General features: G+C 48.1%; 1 protein-coding gene across 3 annotated transcripts in view; it reads right to left on the bottom strand.

Moving 5' to 3' along the window:
* The window catches only part of pdpr (pyruvate dehydrogenase phosphatase regulatory subunit), a 67019-nt gene that overhangs the window by 24034 nt on the left and 18774 nt on the right, over window positions 1-24211 (bottom strand). For all 3 annotated transcript variants that reach the window (XR_015078775.1, XM_085991137.1, XM_085991136.1), the window contains exons 10-14: window positions 24017-24141; window positions 13089-13244; window positions 10454-10587; window positions 5344-5492; window positions 1990-2102 (exon numbers count right to left, since the gene is read on the bottom strand). Coding sequence is in view for 2 of the 3 variants with exons in the window: in XM_085991137.1 (XP_085847263.1) it covers window positions 1990-2102; window positions 5344-5492; window positions 10454-10587; window positions 13089-13244; window positions 24017-24141 (677 nt within the window). In the remaining variant the exon portion in view is untranslated. The remainder of the gene's footprint in view (window positions 1-1989; window positions 2103-5343; window positions 5493-10453; window positions 10588-13088; window positions 13245-24016; window positions 24142-24211) is intronic.

The following is a 24211-nucleotide window of genomic DNA, read 5'->3' as shown; positions in this document are numbered from 1 at the left end:
TTCTGATGACAAAGGTCCATCAAGGCATAGCCTACATGTGTTGTGTTATAGGGGGTCGGTAAAATTTTTATAACACGGGAGGGGGGCCTTGAATACTGCTCTGCCTGCTATCATCTAACACTTAATTTCTGCAAACCCCTTGAAACCTTCTCCCGGTTGAGAACTCATGTCCTACAGGACAGGTAGATAATATCCAGGTAGCTGAGAATTCTTAAAGACTTGGTCTTTGTGCAACAGTAAATTCAACTAACCTGCGGTTATACAAACCTAGAGTCCCCATTGAGATAACCAAATTGTTTCTTAAATAATTCCAGAGATTTAGTCTTCACAATTCTATTCAGAAGTTCTGCATATCGTGTGAAAGAGAGCTTCCTGATACCTGCCTTAAATTTGCCTTTTACTAGTTAGAACCTGTATCTCCTTGTCCTACTGTTATGAGTTTAGGGTCTTGTCGCAGATATTCTCTTGGATACACAGTACCAATCACTCCTGTAACCGATTTAAGCACATTATTGTTTAGGGGTGTTCTCGCACTGCTGAATATGTAATACAATAGCATAACCCAAGGTTGTAACCTTGTGATCTGAACTAGATAGTCATGTATTACGCATGTGTCCTTCATAAGTCTTTTCGAAGGTGGACTCAGATAAAACATGGTAAAATAAGGCCAGACACTAATCGTTAAGCTGTTTATTTCACAGTAAGTGAAATAGCAACAGTTATGGTCAAGCTCATTTCGTTCAAACAACTGGTCAGCACGTATTATTACAAAATAATGAACACACTACATTTTCCCATGGAAAAAACCTCCTAACTAATCTTCTGCATTCTTCTTCTGAGCCTGGCCAAAGCCTGCCCTCACAGGTTTCGGATTGAAGACCCTGACTGACTTTGCAACCTGCCAAAATGCCCGTGTCTCTCTCTACAGGAAACTTTTTTTTAAATCCAGCACCGACATGGTGCCGGTTCATCAAAATTCCGGATAACCGAGAGCTATAGTAAAAGATACGGAGAGCCGAGAACTCCGTATAAAGCAACAAACCCTGTTTGCTTAGCAACAGGTGCAGAACAATGGCCACAAGTTCCAAGCGTCTCTGTAGCTTAGCAACAACTGCAGCCACCCCCTTGCACAGCAACAGATCGAGGAAGGCAAGTATAATATGAAGTAAAACTTACCTGAACCTACTCCTGAATTTTGCCGGTTAACCAAGATTTCCGGTTATTTAGGCGCTGGTAAATCGAAAGTTTCCTGTATTTTTTTTAAATCTCCCTCTATTCACAGCCAGACAGGATCAGAGACTTTCCAAAGGGTGCGAGGTGTTTATTGACTGCCAAGAAAGGCTAAGGAATTGCTTCTTATTTATAGTCATGAGGAAACACCACCGAAGTTTGGCTCATCAGCATTTAACCACCTGCCATCTGAGTGCTTTAAAAACCCAACACACTCTTCCCCTTCCCACCCCAAATCCTTCCTGTGGCAATACGGTTAAAAACATCCCGAGATGTGGCACCGACTCGCCATTCAGTGTGAAGTTATTTTCCAGAATTACCTTCTCCGTACCATTTAATGTTTTATATACCTTCATAAAATCACTTTCAGGCACCTCCTCCCAGGTTTCTGACCCGTGACACTAAGGATCAACCACATGGCTTTTCACTGAGCTGTAATCTTCTCCAAACCACATTTATTGCTTGAAGATCTGTGTCTCTGTGCCCAGAGCTGGACAGTCTGATGAGAGCACTATATAGTTTGAGCATGGCTTCACCACCAACACCACCCCCCCAACCCACCCACCCCTCTGTATTTCTTCACCATGTAGTAAAACTCTGAACCATTTTTAAACCTGGAGCCCTCCCATCAAGAAGACCAAGAGTACAAGTCGGTCGGGAAATGCCTCTCCTGAAAGTAGCGGAGTGACAAAATGTGACTTATGCCTCTAGGAACAGCTACATTAGGTGTGGTGTGCGACACCACACAAGCGGCAGTACCTGTGTACTTCCAGGTCACGTCCTCCAGCTGTAGCTGACTATCTTCGGGCATATGCTGTTTGAGCCAAGACCAACAGTGCACCTGCTGGTCCGTGGGGGAGATGATAAAGAAACTGGAAAAAAAAAACAAACACACGTGTTAAATTCCAAAACAATTTACTCTGCCACACAGCACACAAAAGACTCAACATTACTGTGGAGACGAGTGTCACACAACATCTTCACTGTCCAGCTCACTCCACTCAATGGTGTGGAGAACAGCTCCAGAACAATGAGGATTACATTTTAATTCCCTCAATTACTTTAGTCTCTAAGGGGCCTTTTGTCTGGGGCCTCTGTTGGTGTTTGAATGTTCAGTCCCTGTGAATATCACTTTAAGCAGCCCTCCTTACTATGCGTTTCATTCTGGTACAGTGCTCCCTCCGTTTGTGCAGGTCAGTGACAAACAGCAAAGCAAAGTAATTTTTACTGCAACAAAGTGCATAGAAACTCTTTGCAAAAACAAAAGACTTTACAAAAGCCAGCTGGTAGAATCCCAACAAGGCTGGCAATAAATTAGCAAAAAATTTAAGTTTAATATGCGACAACAAAGCCAAATATAATGAAACATTTAAAAAATACACTGATATATTTTACTCCTTTTTGGAGAGGTCTCAACTCTCCTCAAACCAGTTCAGCATCTCCATTACAGCGAGCCTGGTTCTATAATGGAAACATCACCATGTAGCGATTCGTGTGCATCGCCACTAAATAATTGAGTTCGACTTCGACGAACTATAAATAAGTTGTTTATTTACAGGAACTGGTTAAATACAACAGGTAAGGTAGCAGGTAAGATGGCTGACTGTAGGAGCACCGTGGGTGTAGGTCTTTCCCCAGCGGGGACGCCACGAGGACTGACTAGAAGTTTCCGAACTCAACTGCTAGCAGGTTCCGAGCTCTACTGCCAGAAGGTTCCAAGCTTTGACGTCATCATGCACAGTACAGGAATGAAGCCTGAGTGCAGTAACAGATACATTTAAAGGTAAGTTAAAAGGGAATTATGTATCTCAATGTAATGGACAACCGGTGGTACCGCCACATAGGCCCCCCCAGAATTCGCTTTATCGAAAGTCCAAGGACGAGATGGTCTGACGAGCTGGTGGTCACGGCGGTCGTGCTGTCTCGACTTGGTAGGCGAGGTCTGAAGATGCTGCTCGTGAGCGGATCCTTACTCGCGTCGTGGCGAATAAAGTGTATCCGTCAGGCGAAGGAACATGGAAACGTGCGAAACAGCAGGCCTTGTCAGAGTGACGGTCAGGTTGGGCTGACGCGGACGATCACTGTTGATGTTGGAACAAGTCCTTGTTCTGACGAACCCAGCCGGAAAGCCAAACGAGCGATCCAGAAGGACTTGACAGGCGAGGTCGATGAACTCGCCGACAGGTGAGCGAAACCATCAGGAGGCCGGAACACGCGGAACGGTGCGTGCCATAGTGCTACGACGTTAACACAACAGAGGGTGAAGAGTTGCTGCATTGATCAGTGATCGGTGAGGCCAGCAACTTTCACATGGCTGATCGTGGCCGCAGGATGCCCGTTGGACCCGTCCTCGATGAGTGCAGCGTCAGTAGAGGTTTGCGTTTGTTAAAGGAAAAACTGGAGAAAGGGCGGCAACGGTCTGGGTTGTTGTTGCTTTCAGGATGGGTCAACTCTGCCTGGAGGGCGGCAACACTTGTAACTGTTGTAGATTTAGGAGAAAACAGCAGTGAGGGCAGCAACGCTTTTCGGTCGCGCCGAAACGTGTAGTAGGTAACACAACCAGCAGGATGACGGGCTGGTGCGTCGGCGGCGGGGAAGGAGTCTTCGTTTTTCACAAGGGATAGGTCCTCATGGTTCGCGAGGGATGGGTCCTCGTGCGCGAGGAGTGCGTCCTCGTGTTTCGTGGGGGTGAGTCCTCGTGGTATCCCCGCAGGGCGCGCTCCGATTTTGTGGGCCCGAACATGCTGTACCCTGCGCTTGAAGAGATGTATACTTGCTGTTGCTTTGGATGTAGAGGCGGACGATCCGTGTGGCGGTAGGAAAGACGAGTACGGGGACCGTAAGCAAGTGCATGGTCGGCGCCGCATCGATGTTCTCGTCGAACGGGGCTTCTACCTTTATAAAGCACGAGGGAGACGGTGGCTCCCTGGATTGCGGCAGCGACAGCAAAACGGCTGGTGCTTCCATGGCGTGCTTCTTTTGTGAAAATTGCTCACAAAAAAACGGGGTCCGGTTGAGTTTTGTCCGTGTCAAGCGGGATCTGCTCCAGGCTGCGCTTACCTTGCGAATACATTCGCAAAGACGGGGTCGCCTTTGGAGGAATCGGTGTTAGGCGGTTGCTGTTCCCTGGTTGTTCGTCGGTCGTCTTGTGGGAAGACGAGGTTCAGGCGTGCGTTGCTACCGTGAAAATCGTTCACGGATACGGGTTCACCAATTGTAGTGTTGGAATTGATGAGCTCCCGTACTCACGTCGTTAGGTCACCAATGTAGCGATTCGTGTGCATCACAACTAAATAATCGAGTTCGACTTCAACGAACTATAAATAAGTTGTTTATTTACAGGAACTGGTTAAATACAACAGGTAAGGTAGCTGACTGTAGGAGCACCGTGGTGTAGGTCTTTCCCCAGCGGGGACGCCACGAGGACTGACTAAAAGTTTCCGAACTCAACTGCTAGCAGGTTCCGAGCTCAACTGCCAGCAGGTTCCGAGCTCAACTGCCAGAAGGTTCCGAGCTCTGACGTCATGATGCAGAGTACAGGAAAGAAGCCTGAGTGCAGTAACAGATACATTTAAAGGTAAGTTAAAGGGAATTATGTATCTCAATGTAAGGGACAACCGGTGGTACCGCCACAACCACGTAATGTACTGGAGTGCAATGAAGTGGCAAAACCAAAGCAAAGGTGCCAGCAATAGATCAACTTTGCCTCCGCAGACTTTGCCATTGAGCAGGCGGAGTCAAGCCAGATACCGTCGGACAAGTTCTGCTGAAAGTGCACAGTGAACCTTGGGGACGAGAGAAAACACCAACAGCCTTTGGACACGTGTTTGACAAGTATGCCCACCATTCTAACATGTGGCGGCTCTCTCAAAATCAACTGGACCTAATCGAGCAAACCCGGGTGAATTTCCCACCCTTGTGCATTTTATTTTATTTCCCAAATCAAACAGCGAAATAGGCGCACTTTCTGCTGAGCATTCCTTCAATAAAAACTGTTGCAGCCGCTATGTGAAAAGGAAGCTGTAATGATGATATTCCAATGGCGGGTTTTAATTTACAATGTGCGTATCCCCGCGAGGAGCTTTATTGGCCTCCAGACGTGCGAACAAGTACCTGCGTTTGTTGAGTCGCGCTACACTGCAGTCGTTCTGGTAGCCACCCCGTTCATTCAGCATTCCCGTGTGCACGATGTGTCCCACAGGAACGTCCAAGTCATTAGAGCAGAGGTGCTGCAGTATCTCGAGTGCCTGGCCACCTGAGGACTGGAGCAGACAGTCTGATCATCACACGCATGCACACACTGGAGAACAAACTGATTTTCAGTTTTTAAGCAGATTTTCAAAGATAAATTCCCAGCGTTTTAAATTAAAACTGCCAGACTTGTCAACTCATGCTAACTTCTCAAAATTTTCAAACCTGTGCAACTGTCCTGTCCACCCTCAACCACCAGCTGCAGAAACAGATTAACCGCGGCCTCCTCTACAACACAGCAATGTGGTTGACTCTTAACTGCCCTCTGAAATGGTGGCTCACCACCACCTTCTCAAGGGTATTTAGGGATGGGCAATAAATGCTGGCCTTGCCAGCGACACCCACATCCCAGGAATGAATTAAAAAAACCAGGGAAGATTAACTGGGAACTTATACGTGGGATCTTGCTATTCACAAAATGGCCTCTGCTTTTACCCACATAACATTCACTTCTGCTGAGACATGGTAAGGCGCTAAAGAAATGCAAGACATTCTTTCTCGGTCATGAGACTTGGATCCATGTATCGTCTGCTGCACATGGAGATGGTGTCTGGTGTCGTCTGAAGAGGTTGCTCCAGTACACCAAAAAAATATATATTGGTATAACCTAAATAAAGCCATCATATACCAGTAAACTGGATTACATGAAAAGCTACATAAAGACTTTAATTTAGATTTTTTATTAAAGTGAATTTTCATCCCTTGGATTCTTGTCTGGATTTCATCTTTTAAAACAAGATTGACGATGCAGAACTTCAATTCTTCTCCGCGTCACTTGGGCAAATCCACCTACCAAACGGGACATAATCAAAGGAAGGGGAAGTGGATAAATCAATAAATGACAGGTCCGTTAGTCTTACCTCTGTTGTCGGCAAATTTCTAAAAATCTTTTTTGTGAGATGACATGAGTGAACACTGAGAAAGGCTAATCAGGGAGGACCAGCATGGATTTGTGAAGGGCAGGTTGTGTTCAAGTAAGTTAATTGAATTTTTCAAGAAAATCCCAGAGTGTATATATAAAGGGAATGTGATGGATGGTGTATAGGTGGATTTTCATAAGGCATTTGATAAGGTCCCACCTTAGGAGAAATTAAGGCTCATGGGTATTAAAGGGAATGTAGCTGCACAGATTAAAACAGTCTTATCCAAAAGAAATCATTGACGAGCCACAGATGTGGTTACAATGGCATTGTTTTAGGCACATGCACAAATTTTAGAAAACACCCTAAGGTACACTCACATACAGATAAACATACTTCACATATGCATATTTAACAAATATCCACCACCACCATTCAATAACCAAAGAAGGCACTCAACGATCAAAAAAAACTCACTCTGCTTTTCATCTTACCAAACACACAAAAAGTTGATGATAAACATGCACACACTGTGCGAATAAGAGTATTGAGATCATATGACTGATGGTGTCTATTACGCATTTTTTATTTACTAATCTTAAATGCAATTAGCCACATGTGGCTAATGGCTAATGTATTGAACAACACTGGAGTAAGAGATGGATGAAGGCACAGATAGCAGAGTGTGGGTGTAAAGGGATGTTTTTCAGATTGGTGTGATATGGGTAGTGCTGTGCAGCAGGGCCCCCCCCCCCCCCCAGAATCTCGTTTCCATTTATCTAAATGATTTTGACATAGACACAAGAAGAATTATATTTGCTAACGGTATCAGATTAGGAGGCATGTCAAACTAAGGAGACTGCAGTCTGACAAATAGTTCAGTGGAGTGGCTGGACGGTTTGCAGATGCAGCTCAACTTTACAAAAAAAGTGAAAAGAAAGATACCATAAACAGCAAGGTCCTTAACAGAATGAAGATGCAGAGAGATCTGGGATGCAGATGTATAGATCTCTAAAAGATAGGAGTGCACGCAGAGGGTTATAAAACAGCAAATGAGATTCTGGGTTTTATACATAGGAATAATAATTGTAACAAGGGATGCTTAATTTGTACAAGACATTGTTTAGGCCCACTGGAATACTGTGTGCAGTTCCAAGTATCTCATTATAGGGAGGATATCAGAACCATGAAAAGGGTACAGCAAAGATTTAATAGGACAATACTATGATTGAGAGGTTGTAGCTGTTGTAGTATAGGTTAAGATGGGATCTAATGGAGATTTTCAGAATTCTGAAAGGTTTTGAGAGGGTAAATAGGGAAAGATTGTTTCCTCATTAGTGAATCTGTAAAAGGGGCATAAATAGTGTTTTCACACAGGGTTATTAGAACATGAAATGATTAAGCACATGTGGCTATTGAGGCAGACACTAGCATTTGAAAGGAACTGGATAAGGATTTGAAAATAAAGAATATTAAAAGGATACGGGAAAGGGCAAGGAAATAGGATTAGATTAAATTGCTCCAGTTAAGGAGCTCGAACAAGCACAGGCTTGATGTGCCAAATGGCCACCTTCTGTGCTGTAATTTCTCCAATTCTAGGTCCTGGAGCCCCAGTCACTTCCCACTTTGTGCATCGCACAAGGACGCCATGCCGGTGTGAACTTCAGCTCCTCTCTACAGTCTTCATCACTGAGTATGCTGCATCTTCATCACACAAGTGGTTCTCTTGGGCTGGGGTGGTGCAGCCAGGGAATAAGACATGAAGTTGCTAGGAACATTTACTTCCCACTTTACAATTAAACATGAATGAACTGTTGAGTTATGACACTTACTGATTGGGAATTCCCATCAATTTTGAATCCCAATAATTTATGATCCTCAGTTTCCAAATGAACACCTTGGACTTAAACAGCCCATGGCTCCAGAATGTGTCACTGCAGTTTGTTCCTACTGTAGACCCCTTTCACAAAGTTTACATCTCAATAGCACCAGTGTCAGGCGCATTGAATCAGAGAATGATACAGCACAGGAGGCCATTCGGCCCCATCATGCCTGCGCCAGCTCTTTGGTAGAGCTAACCAATTAATCCCACTCCCCTGCTCTTTCCCCATAGTCTTGTATTTTTTTCCCCATCAATTCTCTTTTGAATATTACTATTGAATCTGCTTCCACCGCCCTTTCAGGCAGTGCATTCCAGATCACAACAACTCGCTGTGTAAAAAAAAATAAAAGTTTCCTCATGTTGCCTCTGGTTCTTTTGCCAATCACCTTAAATCTGTGTCCTCTGGTTAATGACCATTCTGCCACTGGAAAAAGTTTTTCCTTATTTACTCTATCAAACCGTTCACAATTTTGAACACCTCTATCAAATTTTCTCTTGCCCTTCTCTGCTCCAAGGAGAACAACCCCAGCTTCTCCAATCTCTCCACATAACTAAAGTCTCTCATCCCTAGTATCATTCTAATAAATCTCTTCTGAACCCGCTCCAAGGCCTTGACATCCGTCCTAAAGTATGGTGCCCAGAATTGGACACAATACTCCAGCTGAGGCCTAACCAGTGTTTTATAAAGGTTTAGTGTAACTTCCTTGCTTTTGTACTCTAGTCCTCTATTAATAAAGCCAAGGATCCCATATGCTTTTTTAACAGCCTTCTCAACTTGTCCTGCCACCTTCAAGGATTACATACATACACCCCAGGTGTCTCCGTTCCTGCACCCCCTTTAAAATGGTACCATTCTTCCTATCAAAATGTATCAGTTCATACTTTTCTGCGTTAAATTTCACTTTCCATGTGTCCGCCCATTTTACCAGTTTGTCTATGCTCACCTGAAGTCTGTTACTAGCCTCCTCATTGTTCACTACATTTCTGAGTTTCGTATAATCTGCAAATTTTGAAATTATGCCCTGTATATCCAGTGAAGTATACAGTGGTGCCCCCCTAGATGTCAGTATGATAGTGGTATACAACCACCCACCACTACTCTCTGCTTTCTGTCCCTTAGCCAATTTTGTATCCATGCTGTCACTGTCCCTTTAATCCCATGGGCTTTAATTTTGCTAACAAGTCAATGATGTGGTGCTTTGTCAAAACGCTGTTTGAAAGTCCATATATACATCAACTGCACTACCCTCATCAACCCTCTCCTTTACTTCATCAAAAGAACTCAGTTAAACACAATTTTCTTTTAACAAATCCGTGCAGACATTCATTTATTAGCCCATACTTTTCCAAATGCCAATTCATTTTGTCCCAGATTATTAACTCTAAAAGTTTCCCCACCACCAACGTTAGGCTGACTGGCCTGTAGTTGCTGGGTTTATCTGTCTCCCCCTTTTTTGAACAGCGGTATAACATTTGCAATCCTCCATTCCTCTGGCACTACCCCGATATCCAAGGAGAATTGGAAGATTGTGGCCAGAGCCTCCACAATTTCCACCCTTACTTCCCTCACTTGCTGGCATTGCATTTGTTTATAAACCATTTCATATTTTCACCCATTTTCTTCAATAAGCAAATTTTAAAGTGAGTCCTAAATCAACTACTAAACTGCTTTTCACCAAAAATTTGTGGATTTGTGTGATTTCCTGAAATCTCTCAATTTATGTCGGCTTTATAACATTCGGTTCCGTGCACATTTTCAGCTGCACGGTGTGGGTCTGGCCTATTCCTCTCCAGCACAAAGGCAAAGTCGTTCATGTGATTGCAATTCTTACACCTTTCCATTGCCTCGCTGATTGCCAGGCACCAAGTTCCTGATTCCCCACTGGAATACCCAGGCTCTCCACAACCTTCTCCTCTTTTCCTACCCTCAATCTCAGTGACCACTTTGATGGATTTAAACCACGTGTAGTAAACTCTGAGCGAATCGCTTGAGGTCTCCATGGCGTTGGAAACAATGGTGAGGGATCTGCAGTTCTGGATTGAAACTTCCAGTTGCTTGGGATTTCACGTTCGAATTCCCAGTCCCAGGCCTGCTGAAAAGTATTCCTATACTTCATTTTCCTTAGTTACACTGTCCTGTAGTAATTTTTCAGCCTATAAGATATTTTTGAGGACTCCCATCAGTTTCGATCCAGCTGCAACACATACTCCTGCTTCAGCAGAAACTTACACTGAGTTCAAACTTGGTGAAAGACGACATGTCAATGACACAAACAGCCTCCTTGCAGCATGTGACCTCTGCTCCTACGATGTCAAACCAATCAGGTTTGTAGAAGGTCTTACTCTGGTCTAATTCCAGCAAATCTGGAAATACAATAGGAAGAAGTTCAGAGACTGAGATTTCAGACTGATGTGGGACAAACAAGAGGAGAAAGCTAAGAGACTACAGACCGATGTGGGAGACACAACAGGAAAAAGCACAGAGACTGAGACTACAGACTGGTGTAGGACATCAGAGCCATGTTGCTCAGACTGGCGAAGGGTTGGAAGTGGTGTACCCTAGGGGTCGATGCTGTGACCATTTTTGTTCTCTGTATATAGATGATACACTTGGGTATAAGGCAGCATCACCTTGATATTTTCTGACAAGATAAAAATAGGAGGTTTGGCAACCAACAAGGAGGACTGTAAAAGACTTCCGGAAGAGAGACAGGATAGCCGAATGGGCAGTCAGGTGGCAGATGCAATTTAACGTAAATTAACGAGAGGCAATGCATTTTGGGAGAAAACAAGGAAAAATACTGAGGTGTGGATTAACAGAGGCTGGGGTTTCAAATACATAATCCGCAGAAAGCGTGAGTGTAGGTGCAAAAAAGCATAATAGAAAGGCCAGCCGTATAGTGGGTTTTATAAATAAGGGAATAGAGTACAAAAGAATTAATGACAAATGTGGAAATCATTGGTTCGGCCACAGTTAGAGTATGCAGTTTTGGGTGCCACATTACAGAAAAGACATGAAACCCATAGCGAACATACAGCGTAGATTCAATAGGATGATGCCAGGAATGGGAAACTATAGTTATGAGGAGAATCTTGAGATACTGGGACTATTTCCACTGCAACAGGAAAGGATGTGAGGATTTAACAGACTTAAGAGTGAATAGGGAAACATTATCTGGGGAATCAGTGACAAGGAGTCATACATTTAAGGGACTGAGGAGAAAGATGGAGAAATTCCTTTACACAGAGGATTGTTGCACATGGAATATTTGTTGCAGAGAGCGGTTGGGCAGAGTCCTTGACATCTTTTAACGGAAAATTGGATAAATATTTGAAGCACAGGAAAATATTGGGCTATGTGTAGCGAGAGCAGGGCAGTTGGATTAGTTTTGGATTGCTCTAGCAAAGAGACAGCATAAGACATGATGGGCCAAATGGCCCTCACTCCTGTGCTGTAAACTTCTATGATTCTACGACAGGCACAAGAGAAAGTTCAGGTTAAGACTAGGACAGATCGGCGGGAGCAGCATCAGAGACTGGATTACAGTGCTCAGCATTCAATGCAGTCAAACAATTTGTTAATGGTCACTGCTGTGTTACACTTGAGTGTCTGTGGCCTGTATGATTTCTCCAGTTGCTGGAAAGGATGAGCGCAAGTATGAAATGGTTCATCTCGTGCAGTGGAAACGGGAACACTTAACAAACACATGTCAATTACAACACAGTGACAGGCTAGCATATGGCAAAAACAAAAAGACAGACAGGATAGCTCAACGACAAATCCTTAGAACTTAGAGACAGTGACACAAAATAGACAGATGGGACAGCTTTTCAGGCCTTGGACACACTTAAAAAAAATTTTTTTTTAAACACCTGAAAAAAAGGTCTCAGCCATGGCTCAATGACAGCACTCTCACCTCCGAGTCAGAGGGTTGTGGGTTCAAGTCCCACTCCAGGGACTTGAGCACAAAATCTAAGCTGACACTCCAGTGCAGTACTGAGGGAGTGCTGCACTGTCGGAGGTGCCGTCTTTCGGATGAGACGTTAAATTGAAGCCCCATCTGCCCTCTCAGGCGAATGTAAAAGATCCCTTGTCACAGTTTCAAACAGGAACAGGGGAGTTCTCCCCAGTGGCCTGGCCAGTATTTATCCCTCAACCAACATCACAAACAGATTATCTTGTCATGATCACATTGCTGTTTGTGGGAGCTTGCTGTGCACAAATTACCTGCTGCATTTCCTACATTACAACAGTGACTACACTTCCAAAGTCATAAATTTAAGGGAGTGAGGAGAAAGATGGAGAAATTTCTTTACACAGAGGGTTGTTGCACATGGAATATTTGCTGCAGAGAGCAGTTGGGGCAGAGACCTTGACATCTTTTATCGGAAAATTGGATAAATATTTGAAGCACAGGAAAATATTGGGCTATGTGCAGAGAACAGGGCAGTGGGATTAGTTTTGGATTGCTCTAGCAAAGAAACAGTATAAGACACAATGGGCCAAATCGCCCCCTCCTGTGCTGTAAACTTCTTTGATTCTACGACAGGCGCAACAGGAGAAAATTCGGCGTAAGACTGGCTATAAAGTGCTTTGAGACGTCCTGAGATCATGAAATGCGCTATATAAATGCATGTTCCTTCTTTCTTTGAGATTACTTAGTTCCCCTCTGTGGGGTCAGTTACCAGTTATCAGTGTACACCTGAAGTCATTTTGTCCGCCCAGTAACTAGCACCACTCAAAGGTGCAGATTTAGGTCCAAGAAATGCATACAACCACCCAAAGCTACGTATGACAGCAACAATACCAACACCAGGAAGGTGTGTTGCTTTGCACACTGGCGAAGTGCACGATGTGTACTCACCCTTCCCGGGTGGGACGAAGTGCTTGGCTCTCTCGAAGCCATGCTTTTCCATCCAGCGCGCGCCCTGCGCATCCAGGCGATCGTACAGGGGAGAGGTCCTGAGCTGTCGGCCAGTCTGGAAATCCCAACGAGGAACCTTCAGCTCGTACATCAGAGCTGAGATCAGAAAGGGAAACAAAGGTTGAGCAGTTTTTAAACATTTGCCCACCCACAGCTTCTACTTATACAGCTGCTCTCTCTGTCTGTAACCTGGGGCCAGTCACTTAATACATAGACCAGCAAAGGGGTCTGCAACAGGAACAGACATCTGGGCCGGAGTTTTCCCACTGCCGAGTGTGATGAAATATTCCATTCACCACTGCCTGTGACTGAGATCGGTTTCAGTGTCATTTCCCTTCCCCCAGACCTCATTGTATTGTGTACTGGAATGTGCTGTATTGTATACTGGAATGTGCTGTGTGTAGGGCTCCGCCCACACCTGGCCCCATTTGTAAGCTAGCTTCAGTCTAGCCTCAGTCTCCAGAAGGAAGACATCTCTCTCTCTTACGTGTTACTTTCTAAGTTAATAAAAGCCTTGTTTTTGTTCTGCTAACTTCGAGTCTCGGAATTATTGAGGCACATCAATTTTATTAACTTATTTTTCAACACTATGGATCAACTCCTGAAACCCGAACGTTTGGATTTGGATCAACATGCTCCAGACGCATCAGCACGCTTCGGACACTGGTTTGAGTGTATGGAATTCTTCCTGGACAATTCCGCAGCCGTCAAAGACGCTACGGACGCTGCGAGGATGAGACTCGGAATTCTGCGGAATTGGGTAAGCCATCGGGTTTACCCCCTCATCCAAGACGCCGAGACGTACCTGGCCGCCTGCGACATCTTAAAGGCGCATTACCAGCAGCCTACGAATGAGGTGTATGCTAGGCACCTGCTCGCTACCCGCACACAGCGACCTGGGGAATCGGTGGAGGAGTTCCTAAGCACCCTGAAAATGCTTGGCAAAGACTGCAAGTGCCGAGATGTAAAAGCCGCGTGTACACTGACGAGTTTGTTCGCGATGCCTTCATCACAGGCCTCAGCTCCACTTACATCTGGCAAAGACTGCTGGAAAAAACAGGGTTGGACCTGAAACAGGCTGCGGACACCGCGCGATCCCTGGATGTGGCCCAGAGAAACTCGGACGCCTACTCTTCAGCCCGCGCCGTCCACGCCGCCACGTGTGCACCGAGGGCGCCGCCATCTTGGAAGGCATCTTCCCCGCCCGACAGCCCGACACCAGCTGGGCCCCGCTCTCCCCCCAGAAGCCCTACGACAGCCGCGGCGCGTCAGGGACCCAACTGCTACTTCTGCGGGCAGCCAAAGCACACCAGAAACCTGTGCCCGGCGAAAGGCACCACCTGCTTTAAGTGCGGTAAGAAGGGGCACTTCGGGAAGGTGTGCAGAGGGAACCCCGCCGGAAAACCAACCGCCGGAAAACCCGCCACCGCCGCGTGTGCGCCGTGGGAGCGGCCATCTTGGACGCCATCTTGCCCGACCTCGTGGGGTCCGCCATCTTGTGAGCAGACAGCGTGGACGCCATCTTGTATCGATCAGGGCCCTACAGTGGCATCGGTCAGTGGACCAGACCAGGCCGCACCCGCTATCCAGATCAATGGTGGACATCGAGGTAAACGGGTGCCAGGTTAAATGCTTAATTGACAGTGGAAGCACGGAGAGCTTTATCCACCCAGAGCTGGCACAACAACTCTCCCTAAAGGTGGTCCCTACTCAGGGTACCATCTCTATGGCTGATAAAACCCAGACATCGACCATTCTGGGTTACTGCACGGTACAATTGTGCGTTAACGGAACTGTATATGATAATTTTAAAGTATTAATCATGAAGAACCCATGTGCGAGCGTGATCTTGGGCCTGGATTTCCAGTGCAACCACCAAAGCATCACGCTCAAGTACGGTGGGTCCCAGCCGCCCCTCACAGTGTGCGGTCTGGCTACCCTGAAGGTAAAGCCGCCTTCGCTATTCGCGAACCTTACCCCTAACTGCCGGCCAATAGCGACCAAAAGCAGGAGGTACAGCTGGGAGGACAGGCGGTTTATCGCGACCGAGGTAGACAGGCTCCTGAAAGAGCGCATTATTGAACGCAGCAACAGCCCGTGGCGCGCCCAAGTGGTAGTGGTAAGGGGTAGCGAGAAGAAACGGATGGTGATCGACTATAGTCAAACGATCAACAGGTACACCCAACTAGACGCCTACCCGCTACCCCGCATATCAGAAATGGTGAACCAAATCGCCCAATGCCGGGTGTTCTCCACCATCGACCTCAAGTCAGCGTACCACCAGCTCCCTATCAGACCAGAGGACCGCCCGTACACCGCCTTCGAGGCGAACGGACGCCTCTACCAATTCCTCAGAGTCCCCTTTGGGGTGACGAATGGGGTCTCGGTCTTCCAGAGGGAGATGGACCGCATGGTCGATGACCACCACTTGCAGGCAACCTTCCCCTACCTCGACAACGTCACCATCTGCGGTCAGAACCAGCAGGATCACGACTCGAACCTCGAGAGGTTCCTGAAAACCGCACAAAAACTCAACCTCACCTACAACGAGGACAAGTGCGTTTACAACACCACGCGCCTCTGCATACTAGGCAGCGTGGTGGAGAAAGGGGAAATCGGGCCAGACCCCGACCGATTGCGCCCCCTACGGGAGCTGCCCCTGCCCAACACTCCCAAAGCCCTGAAAAGGTGCCTGGGGTTATTTTCTTATTATTCCCAATGGGTCCCCAACTACTCCGACAAAGCCCGCCCCCTCTTGAAAGCATCCTCTTTCCCGCTCTCTGCTGAGGCCTATGCCGCCTTCAAAAGCATTAAGCAGGATATTGAGCGGGCCACGCTACAGGCAGTGGACGAGAACACTCCCTTTCAAGTGGAAAGTGATGCGTCTGACTTCGCCTTGGCGGCCACCCTCAACCAGGCGGGGCAGCCCGTAGCTTTCTTCGAGGACCCTCCAAGGGCCCGAGATCAGACACTCCTCTGTGGAAAAGGAGGCCCAAGCCATCGTGGAGGCAGTGCGCCACTGGCGCCACTACCTAGCCGGCAAACGCTTCACCCTACTTACCGACCAGCGGTCGGTAGCGTTTATGTTCAATAATAAACAGAGGGGGAAGATTAAAAATGATAAGATTCTTAGGTGGCGGATCGAGCTCTCCACCTTCGAGTACGACATCATTTACCGGCCAGGGGCCCTTAACGAATCCCCTGACGCCCTCTCACGAGGGATGTGTGCCAGCGCCACCGGGGATCGGCTACAGACCCTCCACAACGATCTCTGCCACCCAGGGGTCACGCGGCTGTTCCACTTCATAAAGTCCCGTAACTTACCCTACTCGATTGAGGAAGTTCGGTCCCTGACCAGGAACTGCCGCACTTGCGCTAAGTGCAAGCCTCGGTTCTACCGCCCAGATAGAGCCCACTTAATCAAAGCTACACGGCCCTTTGAGCGGCTCAGCTTAGATTTCAAGGGCCCCCTCCCGTCCGTCGACCGCAATGTTTACTTCCTGAACATTGTGGACGTATACTCCCGGTTCCCATTCGCCTTCCCCTGCCCAGACATGACCAGCGCCATGGTCATTAAATGCCTCAACAGCCTGTTCGGTATGCCGAGCTACATCCATACGGATAGGGGGGCGTCCTTCATGAGTGAAGAGCTACGCCAGTACATGCTGTCCAAGGGAATCGCCACGAGCCGTACCACCAGCTACAACCCCCGGGGTAACGGCCAAGTGGAGCGAGAGAACGGGACAGTATGGAAAGCAGTCACTCTAGCTCTAAGGACCAAGGGCCTCCCTATCTCCCGCTGGCAGGAAGTCCTCTCGGATGTGCTCCATTCGATACGGTCGCTATTGTGTACGGCCACTAATACCACGCCTCATGAACGAATGTTTGTCTTTCCCCGGAAATCCACCTCAGGCGTATCCATGCCGTCATGGCTCTCCACCCCAGGTCCGGTACTCGTGCGAAGGCATGCGAGGGGCCACAAGACGGACCCTCTCGTGGAGCCAGTACACCTACTCCACGCCAACCCCCAATACGCATATGTCCGGCATGCCGACGGAAGGGAGGACACCGTGTCCATAAAAGACGTCGCCCCAGCCGGCATCGACAACAACCACGGCAATAGCGGCAACGACGATCACAGCAATTCTTACCCACCCACTACTCTTTCATCACCCCCGGAAGAACACCGACCAACGGCACCCCCACCAACTACCCCTCCAACAACCCTGGCGGCACCCCCGGCAGAGACCCAGGAGGCTACCGGGGACACCCAGCCGACACCCGCGGCTCCGCAACAGCCACGTCGGTCGCAGAGGACTATCAAACCCCCGAACAGACTAAATCTATAGAAGGGGTGAATGTGATGCAATATTCCATTCACCAATGCCTGTGACTGAGATCGGTTTCAGTGTCATTTCCCTTCCCCCAGACCTCATTGTATTGTGTACTGGAATGTGCTATATTGTATACTGGAATGTGCTGTGTGTAGGGCTCCGCCCATACCTGGCCCCATTTGTAAGCTAGCTTCAGTCTAGCCTCAGTCTCCAGAAGGAAGACATCTCTCTCTCTTACGTGTTACTTTCTAAGTTAATAAAAGCCTTGTTTTTGTTCTGCTAACTTCGAGTCTCGGAATTATTGAGGCACATCACCGAGCATGCGGGCTTGGAGGCGGGTGGACAGTAAAAGTTTCAAAAATTGCGAGCGCATAGAGAACCCACCGTCATCCCACCTCCAAATCAGGCGCATCTGCCAGAGTGCCACGGGCCTGAATGGCAGAGGCGGGCGACCTAATTAAGCTCATTAAATCCTTGTTGCGAGACCCTTAACAGGGATTTTAACCAGACCGTTTGATTTTCACTGGGTGACCACGGTAATCACATAGCTCGGGAACCACGTCGGTCAAGCTGAGGCAGAAGCTCAGTGGCCATTGAGCGAGGCCATTAATGCAGAGCATGGAAATCCAAATAAATACTCCCACATGACACCTCATCACTTACCTAAGGGAAAGGCTCTTGCTGACTCCATTTTGAGCACAGATTTAGGTGTCTACAGTTTGCAAGTCTTTCCTGCAACCTCGGAAGCCACACTCACCACATTGCTAGTAACTATCACAACATTGACAGATTGGTCCTCTGATCTCTACTTGTCCTGCACCTATTACATCAGCATGGGTGCCGTATATACGGTCTCACCTTGGTCCTCACAATCGGACTAGGATGAGCCCCACCACCAGCAGCAGTAACATCAACAACCTTATGCTCCACAGGAGAGTATCGGCGCAGGGCTGCAGCACGCCGGAGGCGATAACCTCAACACAGGGTCTACAGGCAAAGGATGAGCTTCCTCAACATGACTGAGCAGCATTGCCAAAGGAGGCTCAGACTATCTCGCCAGATCATCGCAGACACTTGCAGCTCGCTGGAACAAGACCTGCAGTCCAGAGGACCTGGTAGACACTCCTTGCCAGTGGCTGTCAGTCACCAGCGCCCTCAACTCCTTCCAGGGATCTGCAGCAGACATCTGCAGCATCTTGCAGACGGGCACCCACAGATGCATCACACAGGTTACCGATGCCATGTTTAACAGCTCAGACAATAATGTGGACTTTGCCACTGATGAAGCCAGTGTTAGTGAGCATGTGGTCAGCTTCGCTGCTCTGGCTGGCTTCCCACGTGTGCAGGGCATCATCGACTGCGCATATGTGGCCATCAGGGCACCCCCACATCACCTAGGAGCATTTGTGAAACATAGAAAAATAGGAGCAGGAGTAGGCCATTCTGCCCTTCGAGCCTGCTCCGCCATTCAATATGATCACGGCTGATCTTCTACCTCAATACTATATTCCCGCTCTCTCACCATATCCCTTGATGCCTTTTGTGTCTAGAAATCTATATTTCTCCTTCTTAAATATATTCAGTAACTTGGCCTCCACAGGTTCACCACTCTCTGAGTGAAGAAATTTCTCCTCATCTCCGTCCTAAATGTCCTACCCCGTATCGAGACTGTAACCCCCTCGTTCTAGACCCCCCAGTCAAGGGAAACATCCTCCTTGCATCCAGTCTGTCTAGCCTGTCAGAATTTTATACGTTTCAATGAGATCCCCTCTCATTCTTCTAAACTCTAGTGAATACAGGCCTAGTCTACCCAATCGCTCATCATACGACAGTCCTGCCATCCCAGGAATCAGTCTGGTGAACCTTCGCTGCACTCCCTCTATGGCAAGTATATCCTTTCTTAGGTAAGGAGACCAAAACTGCACACAGTACTCCAGGCGTGGTCTCACCAAGGCCCTGTATAACTGTAGTAAGACATCCTTGCTCCTGTACTCAAATCCTCTTGCAATGAAGGCCAACATACCATTTGCCTTCCTAACTGCTTGCTGCACCTGCATGTTTGCTTTCAGTGACTGGTGTACAAGGACACCCAGGTCCCTTTGTACATCAACATTTCCCAATCTATCACTATTTAAATAATACTCTGCCTTTCTGATTTTCCTACCAAAGTGGATAACTTCACATTTATCCGTTATACTGCATCTGCCATGTATTTGCCGCAAGGGCTTCCACTCACTCAATGTGCAGCTGGTCTGCAACCATAGGAAGATCATCATGAATGTGTGTGCCAAATTCCCTGGCAGCTGTCATGACTCTTTCTTGCTGTGCCAGTCCACCCTCCCTCAGCTCTTCACACCGCCAAACACACTTACTGGCTGGCTGCTTGGAGACAAGGGCTATCCACTGAAGACATGTCTCATGACACCCTTGAGAAGGACAAGCAATGAGGCCGAAGACCTATATAATGAAAGCCACACGTCCACCAGATGGGTCATTGAGCAAACAATAGGCATGCTCAAGATGCACTTCAGATGCCTTGACAGATCTGGAGGAGTCCTTCAGTATGCACCAGCCAGGGTCTCCAGAATCGTCGTCGTCTGCTGCGCGCTGCACAACATAGCACAGCAACGAGGATTAGAGCTGCATGAGGAGCAAGACGCAGAGCGCACATCCTCTTCAGAGGAGGAGGAGGAGCATCAGCTGGAAAAACCTGTGGTCCAGATGGCAACAGCACCAGAGCACATTGCTGCCTGGCAGGGATGGCCTAATCATCCCCAGATTTACTGAACTTCCTGCATTACACCCATATGGCTGCCACATGCCTTGCCAAGTTTCCCCCTGCCCCCAACAACATCATAAAGCATCCCTACAAGGAACAAGCCATTCCTTTCACGCTGACCACCATTGCTGGAGGTTGCGTTATGTCTCGCCATTCAGTCCAACTCACAAAGCCACTTCAAAGTAGCAGACAAAAATGGGCATGACCGGAAAGTGATGAAAATAAATACTTGTGTGATAACAGTAACAGAACCTTAACAAGAACACTTCTTTATACACCCGTGTGCTTACCTTTTGTGTAATTTTTCTTTTACGCGTGCTTCTACGAGGTGCACCCACTTTGGCTTCAGCGGAGGTAAGAAAAGCAGGCTGCTCACTTTCCTGCTGTGACTGCTTTGACACTTTTGGCGGATATCCTCTGGGTTTTGGAGCCTGTGAGGGCCCCGCCAAAATCTGCTGCTCCTGCAACTGTGCAGGGGCAAACTCGGCCATCGTGATCCGAGGAAGAATCTGGGGCTCTGACTGGGGGGGGGGGCAACAGGGGAGAAGTATGAGCGCTTTAAGAGGAGCCCCCACCTCCAGCTCCCCTCTCACCATCATCCCTCTCATGGGCCACCCGCACTTTCCTGCTAGCAAGGAGCTGGCGAGCACCTCGCTGCACAGCAGTGGGGCCATGAGAACCCAAGTGTAAGTTTAGATCCCCCCTGGAGAGGAGGTCTATGAGCCTCTACGTCCTGTTCTCCATAGCAAGCATGTGCTCATGCTTGCTATGGTGACTGTGTGTGGAGATTGCACATTCTCCCTGTGTTTGCGTGGGTTTTCTCCGGGTGCTCCGGTTTCCTCCCACAGTCCAAAGATGTGCGGGTTAGGTTGATTGGCCATGATAAAAAAAAATTGGCCCTTAGTGTTAGGGGGGATTAAATACGTCGGGTTACGGGGATAGGGCTTGGGTGGGATGGTTGTCGGTGTAGGGACCGGGTGCTAGGGTTTGGATGATCAGCCATGATCTCGTTGAATGGCGGAGCAGGCTCGAAGGGCCGAATGGCCTACTCCTGCTCCTATCTTCTATGTTTCTATGTGAGTGGCACATTGTGGTAAACCACTGTTATAACCTGTCTGTGTATTCCACTAGGTACAGGTCTGGACACGCCTCGGCTGACTCCTCCCACTATTCCAGGTATATAAGTGACTACCTCCCAGTCCCTTAGTATTCTGGACGGGTCGACCACTCGAGACAAGACCTTCATTCTTTAGTTAATAAAAGCCTGATTGTTACTCGCTCAACCTCAGTCTTTTGAGTAATTGATGGCGCATCACACATTAGCTGCAGGTGGCCATCCTTTCCATGGAACAGCACATCGTCGCCATCGCCTGCGACACGGCGGTGCTCATGTTGGAGATGGACGCCTCCCTTCTCTGCACACTTGCAGACATCGTGGCTGCAAAACCTGCCAGAGCCTCCTGCATTTCTTCCTGCCCCTCCAAGATCACCCTCTTTCTCGATGGCCCCCCGAGACTCAGCGTCTGCATGCAGCCGAGCAGAGCTTGGAGCGTCCTGTGCCCTCCGGCGAGGAGTCGCCACTGCTGCTCCCATCAACACCATCTGTTCTTGCTCACTTGTGAAGTGTGAGATGCCAGGTGACAACACCACTCTCTCTCACTCAGGACCCACCGAGGTGTGCGTATCTGCGCTGGTGCTGGGTGTGCTTGGGTCTGATGACCCACAGAGGCTGGAGATTCCTCTGAGGAGTCGTCTTCCTCCTCCGGCTGGACAGTTGGAGGGAGGGGGGGGGGGGGGGGGGGGGAGTTCTTGGTGAACCTATGGGGAGCAAAGAGATGATTTAGAAATGTTAGATTAAGAATGGGTATCGATGCCATTATGCACATGATGAACATTCACTAGCTGCTGACATTAGTCACCATGAGAGCGACTGATATATGCCATGTGGCTGTAGGAGATGTAATTCTGTCACCAGGTTGTTGAGAGGTCCCCCTCTCTCCGTCTCCCACTGCCAGCTGCTCTGCAACTCTTGAGACCTCCAGGGCCATCTCCTCTGCTGGAGTTAAAGTGCTGAAAGATGGAGGGCCACCTCCGGTTCTCTCCCTCTCTTGTTGTGGGCTCTCTTCTCCTGCAAGGAGGGAAAGAAGAGAAGTTTGGGTGAGAGTGATGGAATGAGTGTAAGGAATGTGTGGGGTACATCTGTAGAGGGTGTCTATGAGGAAGTGTGGTGCCAATGGTCTCTTTCTGTGGCGTTACTTGCAATGATTTCATTAGGATGAGTGTGAGGGGTGGTTAGTCAGATGGGGATGTGAGTATGTACATAGAGAGAGAGGGATGGGTGGATGTGCAAGGTATGTTGGTGTGAGGAATGATGTGCAGGAGTAAGCTTGGGAAGGCAGAGTGATGGGGATGTGGTGACAGGCACAGCAGGATGAAGGTGAATGTGACTTTGTACTCACCTTTCCTGATCTCATCAGATCATTGAGGCACTTCCGGCACTGCGCCCAGGTCCGCCTTACCACATTCCCTGCTGTTGACCTCCTCAGCAATTTGGAGCCAGGCTCTTTTTGTCTCTTGGGGAGGTCTCTTCCGCCCATCAGCAGGGACGAGGACCTCCCTGCGTGTTCTGACTCCCTCCACAAGAATATGCAGGGAGTCATCGGAAAATCGGGGTGCAGCCGTCTGTCTTTGTGAACTCATTTTTCTATTTCTCAGTAACAAGACACCCCTCTCCAATCCTCCCTCCACGCTCCTACATGAACCTTCAAATGCGACGTGGCCAAGGCTGCTTTAAATATCCCGCTGGAAATGAGTTATCGATGATGTCATCAGACCCGCACCATTTAATAGGGTCGGGAAACGTGCATGTCTGCCTTAATAGGGCCGTTACGCTAAGGTCGCTATGAAGAGCGAGCTGATAAACACATCGCAGTACCCACCCTCTGCGTGGCCCGCACGCACCCGACTTGGCAGGGAAAATTCCAGCCCAGGAATCACAGCTGTTCATTTAAATAGTTTAAGCAAGGAACTGAATGAAAACTACAAATTATTGGCAATCTTCAAAACAGCCATGAGCTAAGCACACAGTTTTGGCAAAACACTTCCCTGCTTGGGATATCAATGGACCCCAAACTTAAAAATAACACATCCAATTAACACAGGTCAAATCAAACTGCACTGCATTATTATGGAAAACACACTGTGCTTTTCATTGTGTTTATTTTCTTTAATTTCTCCCTTTCCAATCTCCCTATCACACACCATCTCCAACCAGGGGGGCAGGCTGGAAGCCTCTTACACCGTACACAGCTGGACACTGGGAGCCATGTGGGAATCACAAGGGGCAACTGGCCACTTCATAGAGAAGTGTGGGGGCAGTAAAAGGTGACTGGCCCGATAGGCTCTTGCCCCTCCTCCTTGTGGGCAATGGGAGCCTGGTTGAATTTAGGAATTCACTTTGCAAGGAGCAACAGGCAAGAACCTGCATCCCGCCATTCCATTTCCCTTATATCTGGCAATTCCGTAACCACACCACCAGCCCCCAAATCAACAGAACCTCCCCTCCCGTCAAGGACCTTCAGCACAGACAGGAGTTGCAGTGAACAGCATTGCCAGACTCCTCGCCCAGCCTGCCTGTACCCTTTCTTCTATACCCAATATATTCATCAGAGATAAAGGGCTCCGCAGCACAGCATCAGTCCCAGCTCCTGTTCCCAGTCACCGTCCCTTTATATATAATTTCCCTGGAGACTTACGCATCACCTCCATGACACGGTGGCGGAGGAACGTGCGGCTGCTCTGGAGCGCGCCAAAGCGCTTGATGTCCAACGGCCAGATATTTGCTGAGGGGTATCCATGAACCATCCATTCAGCCAAGTACCTACAGAGGGAAAGAAAAAATAGGGTTAAAGACAGAGTTATTTACTTTAAATAACTAAAAGCTTCTAGGA

This window comes from Somniosus microcephalus, chromosome 6, assembly GCF_052327205.1.
Source record: "Somniosus microcephalus isolate GS21.2 chromosome 6, FLI_Smic_1.0, whole genome shotgun sequence".
In the NCBI taxonomy this organism is placed as follows: Eukaryota; Metazoa; Chordata; class Chondrichthyes; order Squaliformes; family Somniosidae; genus Somniosus; species Somniosus microcephalus.
The sequence above is the reverse complement of the archived record's forward strand: the minus strand, read 5'-3'. Positions and strand labels throughout refer to the sequence as shown.